Source organism: Microcaecilia unicolor, chromosome 1, assembly GCF_901765095.1.
Source record: "Microcaecilia unicolor chromosome 1, aMicUni1.1, whole genome shotgun sequence".
Classification (NCBI taxonomy): domain Eukaryota; kingdom Metazoa; phylum Chordata; class Amphibia; order Gymnophiona; family Siphonopidae; genus Microcaecilia; species Microcaecilia unicolor.
In genome coordinates, this window is record NC_044031.1 from 247,010,285 (window position 1) to 247,037,730 (window position 27,446).

General features: G+C 44.3%; 1 protein-coding gene across 3 annotated transcripts in view; it reads right to left on the minus strand.

Moving 5' to 3' along the window:
- Nucleotides 1-27,446, minus strand: part of MTRR (5-methyltetrahydrofolate-homocysteine methyltransferase reductase) — a 122,412-nt gene that overhangs the window by 36,866 nt on the left and 58,100 nt on the right. For all 3 annotated transcript variants that reach the window (XM_030205383.1, XM_030205365.1, XM_030205373.1), the window contains exons 10-12: nt 13,261-13,441; nt 10,209-10,251; nt 3,839-4,031 (exon numbers count right to left, since the gene is read on the minus strand). In XM_030205383.1, coding sequence (XP_030061243.1) covers nt 3,839-4,031; nt 10,209-10,251; nt 13,261-13,441 — 417 coding nt within the window. The remainder of the gene's footprint in view (nt 1-3,838; nt 4,032-10,208; nt 10,252-13,260; nt 13,442-27,446) is intronic.

Consider the following 27,446-nt stretch of genomic DNA (forward strand, 5'->3'; position numbering starts at 1 on the left):
AGCCAGCGATCAGGGACTCACTGAGGATGACTGGGGACTCAGATGAAGGGCAAGAAGATCTCAGGACTCCAAGGCTTGGAAGCAAGCAAGAAGTAGAAAGTTGTAGCAATGCTTCAGGCCAAGGCCTGACAAGGAACAGCATATGGAACCAGCAGAGTCTCAGGCAGGCCTGAGCTCAATCAAGGATTATTGCCAGAACCCTGAGTACACATAGAAGCCAGCTTAACCCATTAGAGCCAAATGTTCCCGAAATAAGCCATATGGGAACAAATTCATTTGTTCCCATATGGGAACATTGGGCACTAACGGGTTAAGAAGGACTCAGCACTGATGACATCACCAGCTTGGCTTTCACCACTCTACAGTGACCCCACAGATCACTGCCTAGAACTGCAGGTAAAACTAATGGGTCTAGATGGAATAGGGCACTGACGAGCAAGGCACGGACGTCGACGACCGTGACATATTTTTATTTTACTGTTAATCGCCTTGCTCTGTTAAAGGCGGTATATCAAGTTACAAATAAATAAACTTTAGCACCACAAAGTAGAACGAAAGGCAGTCGGGTCCCTGCTCTGCCCTGGGAACGGACACCACAGTGCCCAGAGCCTTCAAGAAATACACAGTGGAAAGAATTGCCAAGCACTTGGCCGGCACCATGCACAGGGAATCTCAGAAAAAAAAAATCCCCTACAGGAGAGGAGAACTCTAACTATTACCATTTCGGAGAACGCTGAGACACCACTGGTCCGACGTAAGACCAGCCCACTGCAGAGATGAGCAGTGGCCCAGTGCCCCATCACTGGACAACCCAAGAGGCAGGCGTAAGTGCCAATGGTTCCCATAGCCCACTTGTCAGTTTGAAAGGATGACTGCAACCAGAAGTGGAGCCTTTGAGAGGACGAAGAAATCAAGGACTGGTACCATCCTGGCCGTAATTTCCAGGCCTCTTCAACCGAGGACACACCACCCCCATCTTAAAGAATAACATTTGAAGATCCTCCGGCAAGCGCTGAGTCTTGGAGTCCCCAAAGACTCAACCAACTGCTCAAGAGCTGCGCCACATAGCAACCTACCCTGAAAAGGGGAGTCTGGTAAGACGCTGCCTAGAGGCCGCATCTGCCACCCAGTGGTGAAGCCACAGGAGTGGCAGTGTGTGATAATCACTGTCCTCTGCTTGGCCACAGAGCGCACAAGGACCTAAAAAGTATCCGTCAAATAAGACAAACCATATTCCAATGAAGGAAAGCCTGCCAAGAACTGGACCTCCTCCCCCTGGCATCCCCCTCTGCCGCTTGTTGCATCCAGGAGAGGCAAGCTCTTGCCAAGTCTGCAGTACCCAGAAGGGGCGAGACATGGCATTTGCCACCTGGATTCTCGCATCAGAGGAGGGCCACTGGACCAAGGGGAGTTCATCAACTGCCCCATAGACAAGGAAGGACCAGGAAGGCCTTCTAATGCTAGCCAACTTACTGCTAGTCACCACAAGAAGCAGGAACTCTTCCATGAAAATGAGAAGTGCTTGCAGTACCCCAATCAAGGAGGGAAACTTCTCCCTACGAAAAAGGTGCATGGCAGAAGGATAATCCGGATCCTCCGGCCAGCCGCTCTCCCTCCTCAAGTTCCTCCTCTGCACAGACTTTCCAGACTTGGCGGATAGCGCTGGCTCTGACAGCGGGGGAGACGGAGGGGCAATGACTCCACCTCAGATGCCGCGCCTAGACTCCTCTGCATCCCAGGAGGATTCCAACATAGATGTTGAGAAGAGCCCTGACAGATATCCTGCCCCAATGAAGGTGCCTGGATCAGCGACTCTTGAATCAGGAAAGTCTGATGAAGCATAAGAACAGAAGAACCTAAGAATAGTCCTACAGGGTCAGATCAAGGTCTATGCAGCCCAGTTCCCGCATCCCGCATAACAAATTCATGGAAAAAAAGGACTCATCTGCCCCTGCAGCCCATGATGTACCTGCTCCCAAGACAACCACCAGCGTGGGATCAGAGTCTGCACTAAGTATCGGTTGTGAAAATGAGCCAGGCTGAGCAGAAGGCGCCCAGACTAAAGGAGGAGCATCAAAATTAGGAGGAAAAGGCTCTCCTGCTCCCGCAGCCCACGAGCAATCTGCTCCTATGGCATCCACGGGACCAAGCCCTGTAGCGTCCAGAGCCTTGCCAACTGACGACCGCAAGAACGGCTTGGGCTGCGGAGAAGATGGCTGCGGGAGCCATGTCAGCGTAAAGAGATGGAGAACATGCACAGGAAGCTCCGTGCGGGAAACCGCTATGCTGACCATTGGGATTGCAGTTTCTGCCGTGGCCACCTCCACATAGCCCCCCATACTGCTAGGCCCTACAGAATCTCCCCGGGAATGAAGGCATCAAATCGCTCCAATAGGGAAAAAGGAAAAAGCACTCGTGGCCTTCGAAGCCATAGTACAAGTTGTAGCTGACCCCCAAATACCGGTCACAGTTAGGTGTCCCAACATTACCGCACTCCTCAAATGCAAGAGAAGCAGAGAAAACCTTTGTTTTCTGTCTTCTTGTTTTGACTTTTTTTTTCTAAATGAAGTTTCTTGTTCCAAAACAGTTTGGCAGACAAATATCAATGCATCACAGAGTGCCCTGAGTGCAATCCTTTGCCAATGTACTACAATTATTATATATTTATTTGTGGAACTGAGGCAGAGACCGGCTGGCAGGAAAGGGGGTAGGGGGACACCTGGGGTGGGGGAGGGAACTGGAGTGACCAAGTATGCTCCCTAAAGCTGGCAGCAAACAAGCCAGAACACCCCCCACGCTCAACTGACTAGGCGTACTAGATCAGGAGCACCCCAGAACAGAGGAAACCAGGAGCTAGCAGAATTTCATCCATCTGCCTGCTGGAGATATATTGACTTGCTGAGGAGCTATACGTCCTATATCACCATGTTCGAGTCACTGATCTTTATTTCCACCTGCTGGTAGATGGACATAACCCAATAATTTCTGGATTCATCTGCAGATGATGAGGAAGGAAGATGTACTTATTTTTGGACACACTGAAAGGACGGCAATGTTCAGACAGCCAATTTACATGCACAGATCATTACTTACTCACAAAAACAATTTTTAAAACTGTCTCCCTTCTTGTTCAAATGAATGAGACATGATGGAAGAAAGCAACTTAAAGAAAACTGTCCATCCTTTTAAGGGACTAAATTTGTTACTGCTTACATTAGGGGGAAAACAACCCTAGTCTTTCAAGGTTGCAGGCACATCTGTTTTCTGTCTAATCAATATGCAAATCAACCCCATACCAAATATATGCAAATATGTCTCATTAACATTCATTATTAATACTCAAAAAAACAAGCTTATTTATGGCCCTCATGGACTAGGATTAGGCATCTCTTGTGTATATAATACTGACAATCTAAAGAGACTACAAACCCGTCTATCAAAGTTCTCTTTGAAACTTGAAATCCATATTCCAAAACAGCCTACTTTTTAAAAGCATTACCAACAAAGCCCAGTGATATATTATTTTCTATACTTCTATTTCCTAATAAGAGCTTTAATTATGTTGAGTCTCATGAAACCCAAGCCTGACCCAGCCCCAGCCACTGACAAGCCTTTCAAATTTACTGAAATAAAATAGCATGGTTTTGTCCAGTATGTCAGGGACAAACTAGTAAATGTAATATTTTGGAGGAGACACAAATTAGACAATCACTAAATTGTCTAATTTGTGTCTCCTCCAAAATATCACTAAATCCAACCAGGCAGCTAAAATGAGATCTGAGTTTACTATAAGTTAGTTATACCAGTAGATAGGTGCTTGGTTCTTACTATACTTTACCTTGGACACCAAGAGCTTGTTTTTTCCTGGACTACTATTTTGTGAAGTACTGTGATACTGAAGCATTGGTGTAACTAATTCAGCCAGCCAGCCTGTGCAGACTCCTTTCCGTGAAACAGGACGCTCTGGACAAGATGGAAACTCCACAATATTAAAAACAAAGCGCAGCTTTCCAGGAAGAAATAAGTTGGAACTGTAAAATCAAAGATCAGTAAATCATAAGAGTGCTGAAATACTTCTGCCAGTATTTCCAAAATGGTGAGCTACATCTGACATTAAGGCAACCTGTCAAAACAGAGCACAGTTATCTGTAAAATGACATCATCTGTCTAAACAAGGCAACAACTCACTGCTCAAAGGTTTCCTTAAAACAAGTGTCATTCTACTATATCAAGTTCCCAACTTTATGCTATGAACTTAAGACCGCAAGGTAAAAAACACATCTCACAAGAATTATTAATATTGTTATGGAGCCATCATCGCAGAGGCATCCAAGCTCACTTTTGCCAATTTAGCACATTGAACTGCCAACTGCAGCTATAATCATAGGCTCCAATATTTATGTGAGTGCATTCAATTTGAGCAAAACAATGTTTTTATATATAAAGACTTTCTCAAAAAATAAAGGGGACCTTTTATCAAGCGGTGGTAGGGCTACCGCACAGGTAGTACGCAGCAAAACAGCACTACCGTCGGGCATGCCCAGGCGTCCAACACTAGTTTTGAATTTGCTGCATGCCGTTTCCCACAATAGAAAATAAACATGTACTCTCTACAGCGGAGGGTGGGTAATAGGCATGTCCAGTGGTAATCAGGCAACAATTTCAGCTGGGTTAGTGCATGAGCCCTTACTGCCTCCTAAAAAGGAGGTGGTAAGGGCTCAGGCAGTAAATGGCTGCATGCCAATTTTTATATTAGCACATAGCCATTAACAACCTCCATTTTAAAAATAGTCTTTTTCCTGCCGTGGTAAAATGGCCCAAAAATTTCTAAGTGCACTTTTACTTTTTTTTTTTTTTTTTTTGCACAAATTGAATGCACTTACATTAATATTGGAGCCTATGATTATAGCTAAAGTTGGTGATTCAATTTGCTACACTGGTAAAAGTAAACTTGGAAGTCTCTGAGATAATGGTTCCCTAACAATATTAAAATACATTAAATATTCTACATGGGCTTACACAAGTGTGAGAAGGTACCCTTACAAATCCAATTGTTAGTCCCAATTATTGGTGCTAATTGGCTCATAAGTCAATTTAGTTGCGTGTAAATCTTAGAATAGTGTGCAATTTTGCACATGGAAATTTGCAAACCATTTATAGAATCTGGAGGTGTGTTTCAAAAAAAAAAAAAGAAAAGAAAACAAAGCTTGTTTTCTGCATAACTCTGTCAAAACTTGATCAATTTCAATAAAATTTGGCATACATCATGCTGAATAAATTTGCAATAAACCAATACTCATGCTGGCCAGCTCACTAAAACAACATCACTTCACTACATGGCTCTTCAACTGTCACAATGTTTTCTTCAGTGTAAACTGATTAGGCCCTGCTGCTTCCTGACTGGTGATCTGTTGAGTCTGTTTCATGTAATTTCTCTGTGGTAGACATTTTTTTTTATATTATCTGCCGTGGGGTGCGTTCTCAGCGATAATCTGCAGTGTGACCACATTGCCGATAACCGCAGGGTTAGCATGTCAGCCTTTACACCCTTCTAAATAGGCGGTGGTAAGTGCTCAGGCAGTAAATAGCCACACATGGCCATTTACTACCCCATTTTAAAAAGGCCTTTTTTTGCCACGGTAAAAATGGCCCAGCATGTGCCAATTTCAAGCGCAGGCCACTTTTTACAGTGGCTTGGTAAAAGGTCCTCTTATACTTACAAAGTCCCGTAGGTTAGAATGTAACTTTGTAAGACTATGAGGCATATTTTCAAAGCACTTAGCCTTCCAAAGTTCCATAGGTTTTTATGGAACTTTGGAAGGCTAAGTGCTTTGAAAATATGCCTCTAAGTGCGTTGAAAACACGCCTCTACATCACACATCTCAACATACAAAGGATTTGCCCTCAGTCTACACCAAAATAGGCCTGCGCAAACAAATATGCTTTAAGTTGTTTCTTAATATGCTTTAAGTTGTTTTTTAAGAACCTGTCGCTTCTTCCTCTATAATATTAGCAAAATTCGCCCATTCCTCTCTGAACAGACCACCCGAATCCTCGTTCAATCGCTCGTCACCTCTCGTCTTGACTATTGCAACCTTCTTCTCACTGGCCTCCCGCTTAACCATCTATCCCCCTTTCAATCTGTCCAAAATTCTGCCGCACGTCTTATCTACTGTGTGAACCGATACTCTCATATCACCCCTCTCCTCAAGTCACTTCACTGGCTCCCGATCCGCTACCGTATACAGTTCAAGCTTCTCCTTTTAACCTTCAAATGCACTCAATCTGCAGCCCCCCATTACCTTTCTACCCTCCTCTCCCCGTATGTTCCCACCCGTAACCTCCGCTCTCAGGACAAATCACTCCTATCTGTACCCTTCTCCACCACCGCTAACTCCAGACTCCGCCCCTTCTGCCTCGCATCACCATATGCCTGGAACAGCCTTCCCGAGCCCATACGTCATGCGCCCTCCCTGCCCCTCTTCAAGTCCTTACTCAAAGCCCATCTCTTCTCCCTTGCTTTTGGCGCATAACCGCCTTCCCCACTCATGATACCTACACTGACTACATAATTTGTAACCTTTAGATTGTAAGCTCTTTTGAGCAGGGACAGTCCTTCCCCATGTTTAAACTTGAACAGCGCTGCGTAACCCTGGCAGCGCTATAGAAATGCTAAGTAGTAGTAGTAGTAGTAGTAAACATGCTCAGCTCCTTCACTGTTCTCATCTGCAAAGGTAATTTATTCCATATTATTGGGCCTAGCAGAAACAGTGCTACCTCCGTTAGGGGATCTTTTACTAAGGCACTCTGGCATTTTTAGCGCGCGCTAAACGCTAAAGACGTCCATAGGAATATATTGGCGTCCCTAGCGTTTAGCGTGTGCCTATTTTTAACGCGCACAAAATGCTAAAGACATTCATAGGAATATATTGGCATCCCTAGCGTTTAGTGCATGCCTATTTTTAACGTGCGCTAAAAATGCCAGCGCACCTTAGTAAAAGACCCCCTTATTGAACATTCAGATCCAACCTCAGTAACACATTAATCCTTAAGCACAACCATCTGTGTACTCATGTATTTTGTAAAACATGTATGCACATTGAAACTCTGCCCCTGCTCCACTCAAACCATGTGCCTGGGAATGTCTATACACAAATTGCGTAAAAGTAAGCACACTCTTTTTTCTGTGTACCTACCTTTTCACATGCATATACCACTTCTAATTTTATAAAAGTCCCTTGCTGCAAGTAAAACATGCTTTATACACCTAAAATGCTTTACAAAATTACCACTATTGCATCTATGAATAGTATCCTTTTGCTTGAGGAATGTAATCCATGCCAGATAGCCCAACGCCACATCTGAACGGCCTCCTGATACAAAGGGCATGATCCGGTACCCCCCTCTCCCATGCTTGTTGGTGTAATACATCGCAACCTGATTGTCTGTTTAAATGAGTACAATTTGGTGAGACAGCCGATCTCTGAAAGCCTTTAAAGCATTACAAATAGTACGAAGCTCCAGGAGACTGATCTAGGTGAACGAAGCACCTTGTGTGTGGAGCCCATCTACATGAGCTCCCCACCGCAGGCAAGATGCATCCATCGTCAGCAGTTTTTGCGTCTGAGGAATTTGGAATGGAAGTGGTAGTGTAACAATTAAAATTTATTGCTTAAAATTTATATAAAAACAGCGTGAGATAAACATTCATGTACACATTAGAATAAAAGTCCAATAATGTGCATTAAAGTAAATCTAATGAAAGTCCAATAGTTTGTTATAATTGATGTCAAAGTTCAAGACTCGACATGGTCCGTGTTTCGGCATATGATGTGCCTGTTTCAGGAGTCTATTGTAGAAAGTAAAACAAAATATAGAATAATAATAAAATATACCATGATGTATATTTTTCATGTTTCTATATATATTTCTTCATGTACTCTTCTATATTTTTAATATTTATATATAATTTACACTTTCTATGCACACAAGTAACTGTGGTGAATACTCTATTTCTACCGGATGCTTATACATATGCATGTTTTATCACTGTTGTATATTTTATTATTGTTCTATATTTTGTTTTACTTTCTACAATAGACTCATGAAGCAGGCACGTCATATGTAGAAACACGGACCGTGTCAAGTCTTGAACTCTGACATTGAGTCTTGACTTTGACATATTTACAACATAAACTATTGGACTTTCAGTAGATTTACTTTAATGCACATTATTGGACTTTTATTTTCATGTGCACATGAATGTTTATCTCATACTGTTTTTATTTAAATTTTAAGTAATGAATTTTAATTGTGTCGTTCCTGGGGTTTATCAAGCCTTCCTTCATTCCCACGTTTTTGTATATCATCACCTCTGTTGGATTAAGCCAGCCAACAGCTCAGGGAGCAAGGCCTGGATGCATTCATCAAGGGCCAACACTGGGAAAGGGTGGTGTGTCGGCCCAGTAATAGTCTGCAGAGCTGCTGGGGTCGAGATGGGAGGCTGGCCCTGGCTGCATGGAGACCTTAACATGGCACGTCTTGTATGGAGGGGGAGCGGTCCTCCCAGTGCCAATGCTTCTAGAGTGCCAAATCCCTCGACGCTCCAAAGCTCTCAGAACCATGTGTTGAGGGATATCAATGCCGATACTTCTTGGCCTTCGCCCGAAGACAGTCATTGAGGATCCTTGCTGCCAATGAGGATGACGTTGAATTCTCCCGCCTTGGGGTTGGGTCCAATTCAGGAATGGGTGTCCTTATCAGAGGTTGCACTGGGGACAGTGCTTAAAGCCACTGGAAATCTTCGTGGACATGAAAGGAAAAACTTCTGTGCCCAAATCAAATGACTCGCTGTCAAAAAAAAGGGGCAAAACACCAGAGAAAAAGTAAAGGACAAACCCAACCGAAGTCAAAGCTTAAATGCAGCTTGGCGACACGGAAAAAGAAAGGAAACTTCAAAGCGGAAAAAAATCATTAAAAAAATAAGGGAAGGGGAAAAGGGAGAACCTGATCATGGGAACAAGAAAAACAAAGTGCAAAAATGCTGAAAGGAATTCAAAAAAAGCTGTTCCGAACCGGGCTGTGAGGTGCAGAAGAAAATGACACCCACTCCCCACCGTAGTAAAAAAAGAACTGGGCGTCCTGCGCTCTTGTAGCGGGCAGGAAGGCACTAGCGCATGCGCAGTGGATCGAGTTGCTCAGTCCACAGAGCTCTTTTTAGCTTGATATAAGCTCCGGACTGGGCAACATGGGTCGTGTTACCCATGTGTGAGAATATAAGGCCTACTTGTCCTCGAAGAATATTTATATTTGCCAAATTCTAGAGCTTATTATCCCCCCCTCTCTCTCCCCCCCCCCATCACCATCCAGTATCACCTCATCTCTCCCACCCTACACACTATCATCATCCTGAATCACCCCACCTCTCTTTCTCTCTCACCCCCCATCCAGCATCTTTCCATCTCCCCTACTCTTATCACCACTACCATCCAGAATTGCCCCATCTCTCCCCCAAACTCCAAAACCATCACCCAAGCATGACCGTGTCTCCCCCGCACCCCAATCATCCAGTATGGCACTATTTCTCCCCACCACCACTATGCAGAATTGCCCCATCTCTCCCTCTCTCCCCATCACCACCATCAGCCAAGCTTCCTGTTTCTGGGACCGGCAGAGCAAGAGACAGCTTGTCTGCCTGGCTTCTGGTGTTGCTGCTGTTCTGCGGCCATGCAAATCAGAAGAAGCAACAGCCTAGCTAAGTGAGTAAACAAGAAGGGGTAGGGAGGAAAAGGAGACAAACACGGCCATGCTTGGATGGTGTGGGTGAGTGGGAAAGATAGGGCTATGCTGGATTGTCGGGGTTGGGGGGAGGTGCTGGGGAAGACAGACAGGTGATACAGGCATTTACGTGCATTAAAATTTTAACATGATAACTCCATTATTAACACAATAAATCTGCAGCCCTAAAAAATAAATCCAATTTATTTCTCCTAAGGAGATATGTGAAGGTCAATTCAATTTCTCAAAAATTAACAACAATTTTATGACAATCTCTTTAATGCATGCCTTCTCCACTTTATGACCTCTCATCCTTCAAAAGAGCAATCTGTCAACCAAACAACATTTAAATGTGTCTCTGGTTTGATGGAGAAATTCTCTCTTCTTATCTGTTCTAATAATATATGTCTCAAACAAGCAAATGTACAAACCTTGCAGCTGAATAAGACCTGGCTTGTAATTTAGGAAGATGTTCTGGAAAACAAAGACAGAGAAACAATATGTACCAAGCTGACACTGAAGAAGAGATGATGCCCTGATTAAATTACCAGTCCCTATATTTGAGGTAGAGAGCAGGTATTCATAGTTTCTTGGTAAAATGCTGAGCACCGAGGCCAGTTTCTGGTAGCCTTATAGGGTGCAGCAGCAGAAGTACAGCTTTTCTTTTGGACCCTGTGGTCACATTACAGCACTCACATCTACAAGGCAGCAAGATTCTCAGCCCACGCCATATGTTAACACATCAAAAGATGCTTGGTCCAGCCCCTCAGTCTTTGTATTATTGCTTACATGAGTGTCATAGTTACATCCTGCTGTGCATCTTTCTTCCTTCTCTATTCCTTTCTACTTCTTCCTTTATGGGACCTTTCTATGACAACTTTAAAATCTGAAGATGACCTCTTTCTGACCTTACTAACGCTCTGTTCCCCCTCCTCTCTATTTTTCTGTTTTTACAAGTTAAGCAATGTATTTGATCAAATCTGCAGCAGAGCTTCCCTTTGAATTGGAGGCTCATATAAAGCTCCTTAAGGGAAGCACAGCTTCTGAGGTGCTGGTTCTAAGATTCAGACCTAGCCTTTAGCAGGTTTTGAACAGTTCATTAGGAAGGTGTGTCAGGTCATGGAAGAAGACACTGATATCCCCAGGGATCAGCTGTGGAAAAACTAAGCTTTTATTATTGACATTATTATTTCTGGAACATGATGTATCTCCAAACCACCCAAAGATGTCTACCCAGGCTGATGACATGAGTTCAAATTCAAGCTCAAATTTATTATTTGATATACCATAAATCAGTATGAAAAAAAAAACAAACAAAAAACATCTAAGCAGTTTACAAAAAGATAATTGAATCAGGGAGGTTGGGGAACTAAGACAAGCACATATAAAGGACAAGATAAAAACAAGACAACAGACATCATGGAAGTCACACTCGGGTAAGTATTACAGCATTGATTCGTAGGGGAAAAGAGGAATTGGAAACACACAAGGGTACAGAGGAAGCTACTTAGAAAATGGATCCCCTTGAACATGCTAAAAGTCTTTATACAAGCATAGAAAGGGGAAAACGAATCTGCTAAGACATTTTCACACATATGCGGCCACATATACATGTAATTGGTATCTTATGAAATACCAACAGCACCATGACATGGTGCCCTTGGTTATTTGTTAGTAGGCATGTACAGGGCTGGAATTTGGGCAGAGCGTGTTGTAAGGAATATGAGGAGGAGAGGGAGAATGAAAGCGCAAGGGGGAATAAGGGGGCTGGAGAGAGAAAGAGAGAGGGTTCTATTTCGCCTAAAGAATGGAGGAAAGGGAAAAACTACAACTCCCAACAGCCCCTGAGTAGGACATACCATAGAAACAGGGACTTCCATTCCGTCAGCTTAACACTATTTCACGAGCCGCTGCTTATCCCATGCCCCGCACTGACGAGCTGTTGGACAGGCTGGGGTCGGCTAAGTTTCTCACCATCTTAGATCTGACCAAGGGGTATTGGCAGATAACGCTCACGAGGGAAGATCGCCCCAAGATGGCCTTCAGTACCCCGCTCGGGCTACACCAGTTCACCAGATTACCGTTTGGATTGAACTCAGCAGCGGCTAGTTGCCAACACTTGTTAGACCGGGTACTAAGATCCCATCAAGACTACGCCGCCGCTTATATGGATGATGTAGTAATCCATAGCAGGGACTGGAGAACACATGTAGTGCGGGTTCGGGCTGTCTTAAAATCCTTCAGAGAGGCAGGTTTAACCCTAAACCCACAAAAACCATCAAAGCAATCAAAACGTGCATCATAGAACACAGGAGAGCTGTATTAATAGGAGAATAGAATCTGCACCCCTTGTCCAACGTTGGTATACAGCCAATCACATTGTAGCAGATTTACATTACATTGTTTTCAAGACCTTTACAAAGAAGTGTAGGGGAGGTAATTTTGACAAGCTCCTACTACAAGAAGAACAGAAACAGATCTTTGAGTTGAACACACTTAGGCATATTTTCAAAGCACTTAGCCTTCCAAAGTTCCATAGGTTTCTATGGAACTTTGGAAGGCTAAGTGCTTTGAAAATGTGCCTCTTAGTCTTCATGGTCTCAACAATGAAATTGATTTATTATTATTAGCATTTGTATAGCGCTACCAGACGCACGCAGCGCTGAACACCTGACACAAAGAGACAGTCCCTGCTCAAAGAGCTTACAATCTAAATAATACAGACAGACAAGACAGGTACGGATGAGGGAAGTACTGGGTGAGAGAGAAGGAAGGAAGGAACAAGGGAGGGCAAATGAGTAGAGGCTAGGAGCCAAAAGCAGCAGTGAAAAGGTGGGTTTTCAGCATGGATTTGAAAACAGGAAGAGATGGAACTAGACGTACAGGTTCAGGAAGTCGCCCCCAGAGGTTGCTAGGAGAAGGACAAGAGGGGGGAATTGGGAAAACCTGTCACAGAGAACTAGGCTAAGGGAAGAGGTTCTGAGCCTACCCAATCAGGGAGATGAGGAGCAGCTGAGCGGTGGGTGTGGTAAAGAACCCATGGACTGGCAAGGGGAAGAAAAGGGGGAGGAGGGAAGACAAGAGGAGCCAATGGTTACTTCTGCTCTGGCTAAACTGGGAGGCCCCCAGATGAAACAGCAGCTGGCTGCATGGTATGAAGGCTTGGTAGAAAAAGGGAAAAGATGGCTAGCCCAGAAGGGGACTTAAGAGAGCATGTTCACAACTGTTGTGTATTGGGGTGGTGGTCAGGAGGTAGTGCAATTTGTTTCCACCAATTTTAGTTACATTTTTATTTATTAATTTACCACAGGTGATCTATGGAGCTCTGTGCATTTCCAGTTCATTATGTAATCTTGCAACCTCCGAGGGACAGTACTGACATTCATGCGGCCCTCTGTATAGAAAGGTTGCCCACCCCTGTTCTACAGTATATGCTTAGAAATAGAATTCAACTTAGTACAAGCATTAAGGTCAGCAACTTACCTATGAGCAGCTCAAGTGGTGGCTTGCAACTTGGAAAGGCCCGGAGTAAATCTAGCAGGCAGACACTAGGGTCTCTTATAAAACGGTTGTAATCAGAAGCACCTTGCCTGCTGCACAATTCTTGTAGCCTTCGCTTCTCAGCATCACTAATGGTGTGCTCCACCAGGGCTCGCAGGAAGGCCTAGACCAAAGAGAATGAAAGGGACAGATCTGATGAATATATAGATGTGACAGCAGGAAGACTGAATGTAGTTTTAGCTATCCAGAAGCTAGAGACATGCGTGTCAGAAGGTCAACTAGCTAAAAGGAGTAGAAGGTGGGGTGGCACAGAGTATTGCTACTTCTATCTGCTAGAAAAGAAAGTTGTCTTCTCCCTGTACTGTGTCTTTTCTATGCATTATTTGTTAGATTAAGTAGCACAGGGGACCTTTTACTAAACTGCATTAGATGCTAAGGCGTGCTTAATGCAGCAAAAATGTTCTAACGCAGGATGCACTAAAGTCTTCTGTGTTAGTTTTGTCATCTGTCTGCAATAAGCATGTAGTATTTATTTGGGGCAGGAGGCATATTGGGGGTGGAGAATTGGAGTGGATGCATTAATCAGCTAGTGCACTGACAAAGCCTCCACATTAACTGGTTGGCGCACCCAAAACACAGGATCCCTTAGTGCCTTCTAAAAAGGAGGCGGTAAGTACTCTTGCATTAATTTTTTTAAATGGCAGCATGCTAATGCTAATATTAGTGCATGGCCAGAAATGCAACAAATAGAAAAAAGCCCTTTTTGACAGCCACACAAGAAATGGATTTAGTGTGTGAGAAAGGCCTGTATAAGAACGCACTAAGCCCATTTACTAGAGCAGCTTAATAAAAGGACCCCCAGTGTCATACGACCTGATAAAATGAGACACTGAGAAAGATTAGCACTTTTGGTAAATGCTATATGTCCAGTAAATGGAAATACCTCATTGATGTAGTAGTGCCTTCTCTAGCCAGCAAATTTTCAGCTGTATCAAGAGTAGGAGGCACATTTCCCAAACTTGTTTTTGTATTATTAAAAAATTAAAATGAATGTCCAATTAACGAACTGGAATAAAAGCCCGTGGTCGGTTGTGCCTTCTCCTTTCTCCATCCTGTGATTTGGCTGAGATACCTAAACTAAAAAAACTCACAAGTGATAACTACGTTGAAGCAGGAGATGCCACACCTTCTACCCCAGTATCTCGCTGGTACCCAGTTACGCAACTCTGCTTCTAGACCTCTCAAAGTATCTATTTTCCTGCTTTTAGTTATATAGTAGATGATGGCAGATATAGTATGGTCCATACAGTCTGCAAAACAAGATAACTCACAGAATAAGGTATGATGCGATACTACATATGCAAACTTGATCTTGATTTGTACTTCTGTTGCCTTCCCTCTTAGACTTTTCATGTCTCCTATGTAAGCCTTGATCTATTTTAATGCTATAGTTTTATACCTATAGAGGCCTGTTTTCTAATACAGTTAAACTGACATTTGAAAACTGCCCACTTGCTCATAAAGTTAAAACTATAAGTAGAGATCAGTCACATACATACAGTACTATCACCTATATTCATAATAGGCAGTCCTGAGGATATGTTTAGGTCATAAAAGGAAAACAGATTTCACATCTACACACAATATTTCCAAGAGAAAAAAAGTATCTGGGAGAAAATGCAGGTGCAAATTTCTGTGAGTAATTTTTTCTAGGCCAGGTATGAGAATTGCAGATAGGTGGGAAAATGTGGGATACAAATGCAACAAATAATAATAACAACAACTGTAGCCATACTCTTTGCCTAGAATTAAAAACTTCAGTTTTTTAGGCAAGTAGTGCATGCTAATCACCATTTCCTTGAAATAAGAAACTTTTATAAAATGCTATTTAGTAATTTTGTAGCTTTAATTGCTTTTATATTACCACACATACATTTAAGTGTATACACAGAATCATGGAGCACACAGTACTGGAAAAGACCTCAGATGCATTCTAAGGGCAATTCTATAATCTAGGCACTCGCATTTATGCACCCCTTGCATGTATAAATGTACAGAAAGCTAGCAGTTATGTGCATGTGTACACTTACCTGCAAAAGTGCCAGCAGGGTGCCTAAGTGCTATTCTGTTAAGGCATTCGTAAGTGGCATAGTGTGTAAATGCAAGGGGACATATACATGGTCGAGACCCTCACTTAAAAATACTGCAGCATTTAAATGACCACACCAATACCAGGTTTATGGCTGGTTTAACTGTGGCAGCGTAAATAAAAGGTGTGCTGCAACCAAGTTACACTAATTTCTATAAAGGAATCTGAGCACCCAAATGCATTATAGAATAAGTTTCTATCACGCATCCTTAGGATGCCTAAATTGACATGCCCACATATAATTCTGTGCAGTCAGCCAGGAACTACTAACTGAAGTGAAATTAAAGAGGTATTTTATGTTTAAATGATCTTTATTAAGTTACCAAACCAACATTTACAGATCCATGAGAAAAAGTACCATAAAAACTTGAGACTGGATAAAACAGTAAAACAATGGCGTTTGTCTAATAAAATTGCTACTATTGCCAAAATACAAACCGGCATGTACTAAAAGCCGGTAGATAACAAAGAAATCTGTATTTCTACATCTGAAATATGGTAAAAAACAAAACAAAACAAAACCCTGGTATGATCAAATAGAAAAAAAAAGTTAATGATCAAAGTAAGAAACAACTGTGGTATTGTTAATAAGGACTAGGTAAAAAGGCCCTAACCCCAGGAACAGAAATAGTGCCAAGAGCATGGGCTGACTCTTGCAGTATTTGGAAACAAAACGGTGGATCCAACAAGGGTTCCACACCGTCTTTTCTCTGACTGGTTTATTCCTCAAGACATCATGTGGTGCCATAGGGTATATGCTGACATTATGACAATCAGCCTTACTTCAACACAGACTTGCTATCCAGGTGATAATGTACTTTTCAACCTACCAGACTGGCTGACAGCTGAGGGGGACATAATTTTCAGCAGCACCAAATTAAGGGACATTTGAGAACTGAGGCTGCACAGGGTGCAAATATGGAGAGGCACAAAGTTCCCCCCAGCCCAATGTCTCCTCTCACTGTAGAGTTGACGCAGAGGCACCAGTGGGCATGTCAAACAGGGCCCAATTATAGCTCAGTATGGTCTTGTTTTTCAGTATGGTATGAATTCAGTAATATAAGCAAAATTTGTGACAGTCATGCTTATTTTCGAAAGTGATCGCCGGCCATCTTCCAACACAAATCGGGAGATGGCCGGCGATCTCCTGAACCCGGCCAAATCGGTATAATCGAAAGCCGATTTTGGCCGGGTTCAACTGCTTTCCATCGCGGAGCCGGCGAAACATCAAGGGGGAGTGTCGGTAGGGTAGTGAAGGCGGGACGGGGGCGTGCTCACGAGATGGCCGGCTTCGCCTGATAATGGAAAAAAAAAAGCCAGGCTTCACGAGCATTTCGCCGGCTTTACTTGGTCACTATTTTTTCACGACCAAGCTTCAAAAAGGGGCCCCAATTGACCAAATGACCACCGGAGGGAATCAGGGATGACCTCCCCTTACTCCCCCCCAGCAGTTACCAACCCCCTCCCACCCCAAAAAAAAAAAAAAACTTTTTTGCCAGCCTCTATGCCAGCCTGAAATGTCATACCCAGCTCCCTGACAGTAGTATGCAAGTCCCTGGAGCAGTTTGAAGTGGGTGCAGTGCACTTCAGACAGGTGGACCCAGGCCCATCCCCCCCACCTGTTCCACTTGTGGTGGTAAATGGGAGCCCTCCAAAACCCACTACACTCACATGTACCGTGTTTCCCCGAAAATAAGACACTGTCTTATATTAAATTTTGCTCCCCAAGACCTGCTAGGTCTTATTTTCAGGGGAGGCCTTATTTTTCGGGGAAACATCGGGGTCACCCCCCCACCCGAGATCGCCGGCTCCCCCCCTCGATCGGCGGCTCCCCCTGCCCTCAGTCGCTCCCGGAACTAACCTCTTAAATGCTTCCTTTCACCATTCATCTTCGCACTCGCCGCAAGCAGCAGGGCAGGCCACTCCTTCCTTCCATGTCCCGCCCTCGCCTAACGTAACGTAACGTCAGGCGAGGGCGGGACACGGAAGGAAGGAGTGGCCAGCCCTGCTGCTTGCGGCGAGTGCGAAGGTGAAAGGAAGCGGTTAAGAGGTTAGTTCCGGGAGCGACTGAGGGCGGGGGGAGCCGCTGATCGAGGGGGGGAGCCGGCGATCTCGGGTGGGGGGGTGACCCCGATGTTTCCCCGAAAAATAAGGCCTCCCCTGAAAATAAGACCTCCCCTGCTAGGTCTTATTTTCGGGGGAGGCCTTATATTTTCAAATTGCAGCAAGACCTCTACTAGGTCTTACTTTCGGAGGATGTCCTATTTTCGGGGAAACACGGTAGGTGCCCCCCTTCACCCCTTAGGGCTATGGTAATGGTGTAGAGTTGTGGGGAGTGAGATTTGGGGGGGGGGGGGGTGGGGGGCTAAACAGCCAAGGGAAGGGAGCTATGCATCTGGGAGCTATTTTTTTTTTTAATTTTAGAAGTGCCCCCTAGGGTGCTCGGTTGCTGTCCTGGCATGTCAGGGGGACCAGTGCACTACAAATGCTGGCTCCTCCCACGACCAAATGCCTTGGATTTTGCTGGGTTTGAGATGGCCGGCATTTTTTTCCATTATGGCCGAAAACCGAGGCCGGCCATCTCAAACCCGGCGAACTCTGACATTTGGCCGGGCCCAACCATATTAGCGAAGAAAAAGATGGCCGGCCATCTTTTTCAAAAATATGGTTGGCTCCACCTGCTTGCGGCGCCGGCGATAGCCTGCCAGCTATTTCGCCGGCGCCTTTCGATTATGCCCCTCAGTATCCTACAGCTCGGAAAAATAAGTGATGCATCATGTAACCTCATGCTGATGACAACTAAGTATGTGTGCATGTGTCTGTCATTACATACACTCACTGTCTCAACTGTTAAACCCTTTCGTTATTGTGATTGATTTTTCACTTTCTTTTCAAATATATGTTTTGACGTGTTACAACTGGATACTTGTGTTCGTAATCTTTAAATTGATCAATAAAACATTTAATAATAATAATTTTAAAAACTAATTATATTTACACTGAGGATATCATTTAACCAGTAATTAGCCTGGATTAGAAAACAAACACACAGATTTAGCCTAGTAAATCAATGGCACTGCTGTGTAGTTCAATCCCATGGTCAGATTTTCTGCTCCCCTGGTCAACTGGAGCTGGAATGTTGTGGCAGCAGCATTCAGAGCCTTCATGAGGGGAGAGAATTGTTACCATTACACAAGGGTGACATCTAGTGGCTAGATTCACTATGATTATAAAGTCATGGAAGGCGTCCTGGTGCATGGCCCCAACCCAAGGACAGTCTCTGCAATAACCAGACTGGCAAAACTGAGGGACTGAGAATATAAAACAGAGAAAAGGTCTGTTGGCAATTGTGAATGAAGGCTCATAGCACTAGATCTCAGCACTATTCTGACTGAACTGGAAGTGCAGAAAAACAGAAAGAAACTGCCTGGTAAAATAAAGCAGATGTGCTGCATACTGAGTTTCTATTGAGAATACAGAAAGCCAGCCAGATATGTAAGGGTGCCAACTATTAGGACTGGGGCTCATGCCATCGTCCACCCGGAAGAAACATAATATGCTCTGATTTGCATGCTTGTCTTTTCAAATCTATGCGCACCTTGGCACGTGCCTTAAAAGTAAAATTTAAAACATGTAGGCATAAAATATAACGAAACTTCTGAAATATGTGAAAGCAAATGCATTTTTTTTGGTTAGTCACATCTTTTTACCCCTAACCAAGAAATTAACATCAGATGCCTATGCTGCCATACTACCTTCTCAAACTCAGGAATCAAACAAAATAAAACATGGAAAAGAAAATAAGATGATACCTTTTTTATTGGACATAACTTAATACATTTCTTGATTAGCTTTCGAAGGTTGCCCTTCTTCCTCAGATCGGAAATAAGCAAATGTGCTAGCTGACAGTGTATAGTAATGCTTGTTTCACTTATATACACTGTCAGCTAGCACATTTGCTTATTTCCGATCTTATTTTCTTTTCCATGTTTTATTTTGTTTGATTTCTATTGATAACCTTAAGAGTGGACTAACACGGCTATCACACTCCTCAAACTCAGGAAGAAATAGATGACCTAGGCCTATATACTTAGGGGCCCATTTACAAAGGCGCAGGAGGGCCTACGCATGGACAGCGTGCGCCAAATTAGCACTACCGCTCAGCCAGCGTGTGAGCCGGGCGGTAATTCCAAATTTGGCACACACCGAATCCTGGGGTAGAAAATAATTTTCTACCTCAGGCCGCTTACCCGGTGTTGGTGTGCGCTGCACGCTTACCATGCAGGCAGTGCGTAAGACCTTACTGCTAGGTCAATAGGTGGCAGTAAGGTCTCAGGCTTAAAATGGATGCACACTGGTTTCAATTTTAGCGCACGTCCATTTTCCGGCCCCTTAAAGAAAGGCCCTTTTTCCTAGACGTAAAAAATGGCCCAGTATGCGCCCAAAAGACGAGTTCGCACTACCGCAGGCCGTGTTTTACCATAGCTTAGTACAAGAACCCCTTAATTAAGAAACCTTCAAATGCATGGAGATGACTTCCAGGTGCAACATTTCTGGAACAGACAGGCACAAAGAACAGTTAACACATCTCAAGAAGCTATGAAGCAGATGGTTTGTGAAAATCATCTAAATGCTGCTATTCCCTAACCAGTGCATAACTTATCTTCTTTGCTAAAACAAAATTTTGTGTAGTTGCTAATAACAAGCATGAAAAGTTAAAGCACAAATACATGCCTCATATCCTTTTACAATGTTGACATCTAGTGGATACAAGGAAACATACAGTGAGCAAAACAGCTAGCAGCTTTCCAAAGATTTGTTCACACTGCAACAGCTGTACTGTACACAAATGTTCTAGTGTTCCCTCCCAATATGCTATCACACTACAGCTGAGAACAGACAGGGTTAATACACACTGCATCACACTTCTCATTTAATTTGTTTAAAATACATTTCCCTTTTAGAGTGGATATTCTTTTTAATTTTAATTTCAAATAATGACATCAAGTATTTTAAATAATCACAAAAAATTAGAAGTAAAACTATCAGAAAGAAAAATATAAAGCAATAAGCCATACTTTATACAGCATCTACAACTACTGAGGAGGAGTACACAAAGAAAACTCTAGTTATAATACTCCATAAAAGGGAAAAAAGCAAATCCATGAAAGGATAGGCTACCAATTATATAATAAAATCATTAATCCTTCACACCTTCACAGCAAGCCACATATTCAAAATCCTAGTTTAGAAGGCCCCTGTCAGTTTCTTCAAATTAAAGAAGAAATAAATGAGAAGGCTTAAAATACATGTGGGGGCTAATTTTATAACAGTCTAAAATAGGTATCTTTGGGCCTTTAGAAAATAGGACCAACAATAATCCCCAATACTAATGCACAATTTTTTTTAATTAATGCCTCTTCCAAAGACAAACTATATGCACTTTGTGTAAATGTAGGTGCAATCTTGCAGTGCACCTACTCTTGGCACATGTATTCTCACATGCAATTTATAAGATCTATTTTATACATATAAAAATAAGTCCACAAAAGGAGAAAACCACAAAATATCCCACAAAACACAAACAGTGGCAGAAAAGCGAAGATACTTACCTGTAGCAGGTATTCTCCGAGGACAGCAGGCTGATTGTTCTCACATGTGGGTCGACGTCCGTGTCGGCCCAGGAATCGGCATTTTGCAAACAGAGCCTTCTGGTGCGCGGACTGATTTCTCACCCGCCGCATGAGCGTGCCTCCTCGGTTTAATCAAAAAGCAAATAAAGAAATAAATAGCAACTCCAAAGGGGAAGTGGGCGGGTTTGTGAGAACAATTAGACTGCTCTCCTCGGAGAATACCTGCTACAGGTAAGTACCTTCGCTTTCTCCGAGGACAATCAGGCTGCTTGTTCTCACATGTGGGGTATCCCTAGCAACCAGGCTCACTCAAAACAACGAACATTGGTCAACTGGGCCTCGCAATAGCGAGGACATAACATAGATTGACCTGAAACCATAAACAACTAACTGAGAGTGCAGCCTGGAACAGAACAAAACTGGGTCTAGGGGGGTGGAGTTGGATTCTAAACGCCAAACAGATTCTGCAGCACTGACGGCCCAAACCGAATGTCGTGTCAGGTATCCTGCTGAAGGCAGTAGTGAGATGTGAATGTGTGGACTGATGACCACGTTGTAGCCTTGCAAATCTCTTCAATGGAGACTGACTTTAAGTGAGCCACTGACGCAGCCATGGCTCTAACATTATGAGCCATGACATGGCCCTCCAGAGTCAGCCCAGCTTGGGCATAAGTGAAGGAAATGCAATCTGTTAGCCAATTTGAGATAGTGCGTTTTCCGATGGCGACTCCCCTCCTGTTGGGATTGAAAGAAGCAAACAACTGGGCGGACTACCTAAAGGGCTTTGTCCGCGCCACGTAAAAGGTCAATGCTCTCTTGCAGTCCAAGGTATGCAAACTGCTTTCGCTAGGGTGGGTATGAGGACAGGGAAAGAATGTTTGCAAGACAATTGACTGGTTCAGATGGAACTCCAACACCACCTTTGGCAGGAACTTAGGGTGTGTGCGGAGGACTACTCTGTCGTGATGAAATTTGATATAAGGTGCATGTACTACCAAGGCCTGAAGCTCACTGACTCTACGAGCTGAAGTAACAGCCACCAAGAAAATGACCTTCCAGGTCAAGTACTTCAGATGGCAGGTATTCAGTGGCTCAAAAGGAGCTTTCATTAGCTGAGTGAGAACGACGTTGAGATCCCCTGACACTGGTGGAGGTCTGAAAGGGGGTTCTGACAAAAGCAAACATCTCATAAAGCGAACAACTAAAGGCTGTCAAGAGATAGGTTTACCCTCTACACAACGATGAAAAGCACTAATAGCACTAAGGTGAACTCTTACGGAGTTGGTCTTGAGACCAGACTCTGACAAATATAGAAGATATTCAAGCAGGGTCTGTGTAGGACAAGAAAGAGGATCTAGGGCCTTGGTGTCACACCAGACGTCAAACCTCCTCCATTTGATAGAGTAACACCTCTTTGTGGAATCTCTTCTAGAAGCAAGCAAGACTCGGGAAACACCCTCTGAAAGACCCAAGGAGGCAAACTGTAAGCTCTCAACATCCAGGCCATGAGAGACAGAGACTGGAGGTTGGGATGTAGAAGCGACCCCTCGTTCTGGGTGATGAGAGCTGGAAAACATTCCAATCTCCACGGTTCCATGGAGGACAACTCCAGTCGAAGAGGGAACCAAATCTGACGCAGCCAGAAGGGTGCAATCAGGATCATGGTTCCGCAGTCTTGCTTGAGTTTCAGCAAAGTCTTCCCCACTAGAGGTATGTGAGGATACGCATACAGAAGGCCTGTCCCCCAATGCAGGAGAAAGGTATCTGACGGTAGTCTGTCGTGGGCCTGAAGCCTGGAACAGAACTGAGGGACCTTGTGATTGATCTGAGTGGCAAAAAGATCCACCGAGGGGGTACGCCATGCTCGGAAGATCTTGCGGGCTACTCCCATGTTCAGTGACCACTTGTGAGGTTAAATTATCCTGCTCAACCTGTCGGCCAGACTGTTGTTTATGCCTGCCAGAAGTGGCTTGGAGAAACATGCCTTGATGGCATGCCCAAAGCCACATCTGGACGGCTTCCAGACACAGAGGGCGCCCCTGCTTGTTGGTGTAATACATGGCTACCTGATTGTCTGTCTGAATCAAAATGATTTGGTTGGACAGTCGATCTCTGAAAGCCTTTAGAGCATTCCAGATAGCTCTTAATTCCAGGAGGTTGATCTGCAGACCTTTTTCCTGAAAGAACCAGGCTCCCTGAGTGTGGAGCCCATCTACATGAGCTCCCCACCCCAGGAGAGATGCATCCGTTGTCAGCACTTTTTGTGGCTGAGGAACTTGGAATGGTCGCTCCAAAGTCAAATTGGATCAAATCGTCCACCACTGAAGAGAATTCCGAAAGTCGGTGGACAGTTGGATGACATCCTCTAGATCTCCCGCAGCTTGAAACCACTGGGAAGCTAGGATCCATTGAGCTGATCTCATATGTAGACGTGCCATGGGCGTTACATGAACTGTGGAGGCCATGTGAACCAGAAGTCTCAACATCTGCCGAGCCATGACCCGCTGAGATGCTCGAACCATGGACACCAGGGACAGAATGTTGTCTGCCCTTGCCTCGGGGAGATAAGCTCGAGCTGAGTGTTCAGCAGAGCTCCAATGAATTCCAATTTTTGGACTGGGGTGAGATGGGATAATTTATGACGAACACCAGTAGCTCCAGCACCTGAATAGTCATTCGCATGGACTCCAGAGCACCTTCCTTTGAGGTGCTCTTCACCAGCCAATCATCGAGATAAGGAAACACATGCACTCCTAGTCTGCATAGGCAGTACACAGTACTGAAAGTGCTGTGTTCCCAGCCAAAATCGAAGATACTTCCTGTGAGCTGGAAGTATCGAGATGTGTGTGTAAGCATCCTTTAAGTCCAGAGAGCATAGCCAATCGTTTTCCTGAATCATGGGAAGAAGGGTGCCAAGGGAAACCATCCTGAACTTTTCTCGGATAAGAAATTTGTTCAGGGCCCTTAGGTCTAGGATGGGACACATCCTTTGCACAAGGAAGTAACAGGAATAGAATCCCAGCCCTTCTTCCCCTGGAGGAACGGGTTCGACTGCTTGGGCCTGTAGCAGGGCGAAGAGTTCCTCTGCAAGTACCTGCTTGTGCTGGAAGCTGTAGGACTGAGCTCCCAGTGGGCAATTTGGAGGCTTGGATTCCAGATTGAGGGTGTATCCTAACCGGACAATTTGAAGAACCCACCGGTCGGAGGTTATAAGAGGCCACCTGTGATGAAAAAAAACATTAACCTCCCCCCAACTGCCAAGTCGTCCGGTACAGACACGTTTACTGAGGCTATGCTGAACTGGTGCCAGTGAAAAGCCCGCCCCTTGCTTTTGCTGGGGAGGCGCATTGGTCTTAGGCGCACGCTGTTGACGAGAATGAGTGCACTGGGACTGAGCCTGGGCAGGCTGCCAAGAAGCAGGAGTGTACCATTGCCTAGCATACTAACTGCACTAAGGTATACTCCAAGATGGTTTTTAAACCTGACTTTCAGATATAGAAAGAATTCAAGAGTTTTTGTGTGAGATAGGAAAGAGTCTAAGGCCTTTCTGGCACACCAGATGGCAAACCTCCTCCATTTAAAACTGCATGGCCTCCTTGCTGAATCCCATTTTGAAGCCAAAAGGGATACTACTGACACACAGTCCAGCAGGTTCAGGGAAGTCAAGTTTATGCTCTCAACATCCAAGCTGTGAGAGCTATGGCCTCAATGTTGGGATGCACCAACGTTCCTTGAATCCACATGTTGGTGAAAGCTCCAGTCTCAGACTTCTTATAAAAAGTTACAGAACAGGAGGAAATCAGATCTACCTTGGCCAACAGTAAGGGGCTATGAGGATCAGGATTCTCTGGTCTTCTTTCCGTTTCAGGAAAATTCTCACCTAGCCAGTCAGGATTTCAGGATATTCACAATGAATATTCATGAAAGGGATTTGAGGCAGTGCATGCAAATCTCTCTCATGAATATTCATTGTGGTTATGATGAAAATCTGACTGGCTAGGGGGTCTCCAGGACCAGGTTTGGAAACCACTGGCCTAGTAATTTCAAAATAAACAAACAATGTACTAAGCTAATACAAAACTTTAATTATCTTCCGTTAACTTTGGAGCCACATCTCCATATGCATGGAAAATAGTGGGACAGAATTCAATAAGTAGCAACAAAAACCAGAATGAATTAGTTCATGTTCAGGTCTGGTCATCTTCTGGATGATTCTGCAATCCCTTTCCCTTATTTGTAGGCCTAGCCCAATGCTTGGTCTTCTCCACAGAGAAAGAAGCAAATGATTTTGTATTAGAAGGTAATTTGGGGCCAGGCCTGCCTCTTGCAGCAATGTCCATGCTACTTCTGGTTTCCTAGTCCTGCAAAGAAAGACCTTGATAGGGAAGCATAGAGCCAACAGGAAAGCCCATCTGTATTTAGAACTGCTCTTTGTGCAAAATTTCCAAAATTGGTTTAAATTCATGCCTTTTGGCCAAAGTAAAAGTGAATAAGCCTTGATAAATCAATATTGGAGTATCTTGAAATTGTAGAGAATTGCAGGAACGAGCTTTCTGTAATATCAACTCCTTGTCAACAAAACAATGAAAGCACACCACAATGTCTCTCGGGTGCTAACCGAGGCAGAACGCAAGGCTCTGTGCACTCTGTCCAATTTGATATCTAGCGCTGCTTCAGTAAGGCCCAACAATTGATGGCACAGGGTCTGGATCATGACTCCAATATTCTACTACTACTACTACTACTACTATTATTATTATTATTAAACATTTCTATAGCGCTACTAGACTTACGCAGCGCTGTACAAATTAACATGAAAAGACAGTCCCTGCTCAACAGAGCTTACAATCTAAATTGGACAGACGAACAGACAGCTAGGGGTGGGGAAATTGCAGTAGTAGGGGTGATAAGTGAGGGTGTTGAGTAAGAGAGTCATGGTTAGGAGTCGAAAGCAGTAGCAAAGAGGTGGGCTTTAAGCCTAGACTTGAAGACAGCCAAAGACTGAGCCTGACGTACTGGCTCAGGGAGTCTATTCCAGGCATAGGGAGCAGTGAGATAGAAGGAACGGAGCCGGGAGTTAGCAGTGGGGGAGAAGGGGGATGACAGGAGACATTTACCCAGCGAACAGAGTTCACGGGGAGGAGTGTAGGGAGAGATGAGAGCGGAAAGGTACTGAAGAGCTGCGGAGTGGATGCACTTGTAGGTCAAAAGGAGAAGTTTGAACCGTAAGCGGAAGCGGATAGGGAGCCAGTGAAGCGACTTGAGGAGAGGGCTAACGTGAGTATAGTGACTCTGGCGGAATATAAGAAGCGCAGCAGAGTTTTGGACAGATTGAAGAGGAGATAGATGGCTGAGCGGGAGACCAGCAAGAAGCAAATTGCAGTAGTCTAGGCGAGAGGTGATATTCTCCTGATTATTGCATTCTGGAATGCCATGGAAGCATAAGTTGTTCTGGTGCCCTCTGTTTTCCACATCATCCATTTTGTACTGCAATTCCTCATAGCATGTCTCCAGTATTATTTGGTTTATAAGCCTGCCACTTCACCATGCACTTGAAATTGAGCTTCCATGTCTTCAAACCTTTTCCCAAGATCTCTCATCTACTATAATAAAACGCACCTCCAACGTTCTGCAGCTGACTCCGTGGCTTCACTGAAGGGTTCGTAGCAGTGTCATATCTCTCTCTGCCCCATCTCTCTGTGCCCCGCCCTCCTGTTAATATGTGATGACGTCGACACGTGATGACGTCGAGGGTGCAACAGTAACAGTGAAGGGATCGCTGGAGTTGCCAGGCAACGGTATGCCACGTCAGACACATAAGGACCTATGGGTGGAACAATAACAGTGAAGGGATCGCTGGAGTTGCCAAGCAACGGTATGCCACATCAGACGCATGAGGGGCCTATCAGAGGGAAGTGTATGGTAAGAAGGGAGGAGCGTCAGGAAGGATCGCTGCACAGTTGCCAGGCGATGGTATGCCACATCAGACGCATGAGGGGCCTATCAGAGGGAAGTGTATGGTAAGAAGGGAGGAGCGTCAGGAAGGATCGCTGCACAGTTGCCAGGTGATGGTATGCCACATCAGACGCATGAGGGGCCTATCAGAGGGAAGTGTATGGTAAGAATGGAGGAGCGTCAGGAGAAGGGGTCATTTTCTGTGCAGCACGACAAAGGAGAGGAACATCGCAGGAACGACAATAGCATTGTTCCTATATGTTGAAAGTTTGGGAGATGGGGTCATTTTGTGAGCAGCACGCTGGAGAGGAACATTGCTGGAATGAGAAGAACATTGTTTCTATGTGTTCAAAGTTTGAAGTTATCACCTTGCTAGCGCCTGTTTCATTTCTTTGAGAAACGGGCCTTTTTTACTAGTACCTCTATAAAGT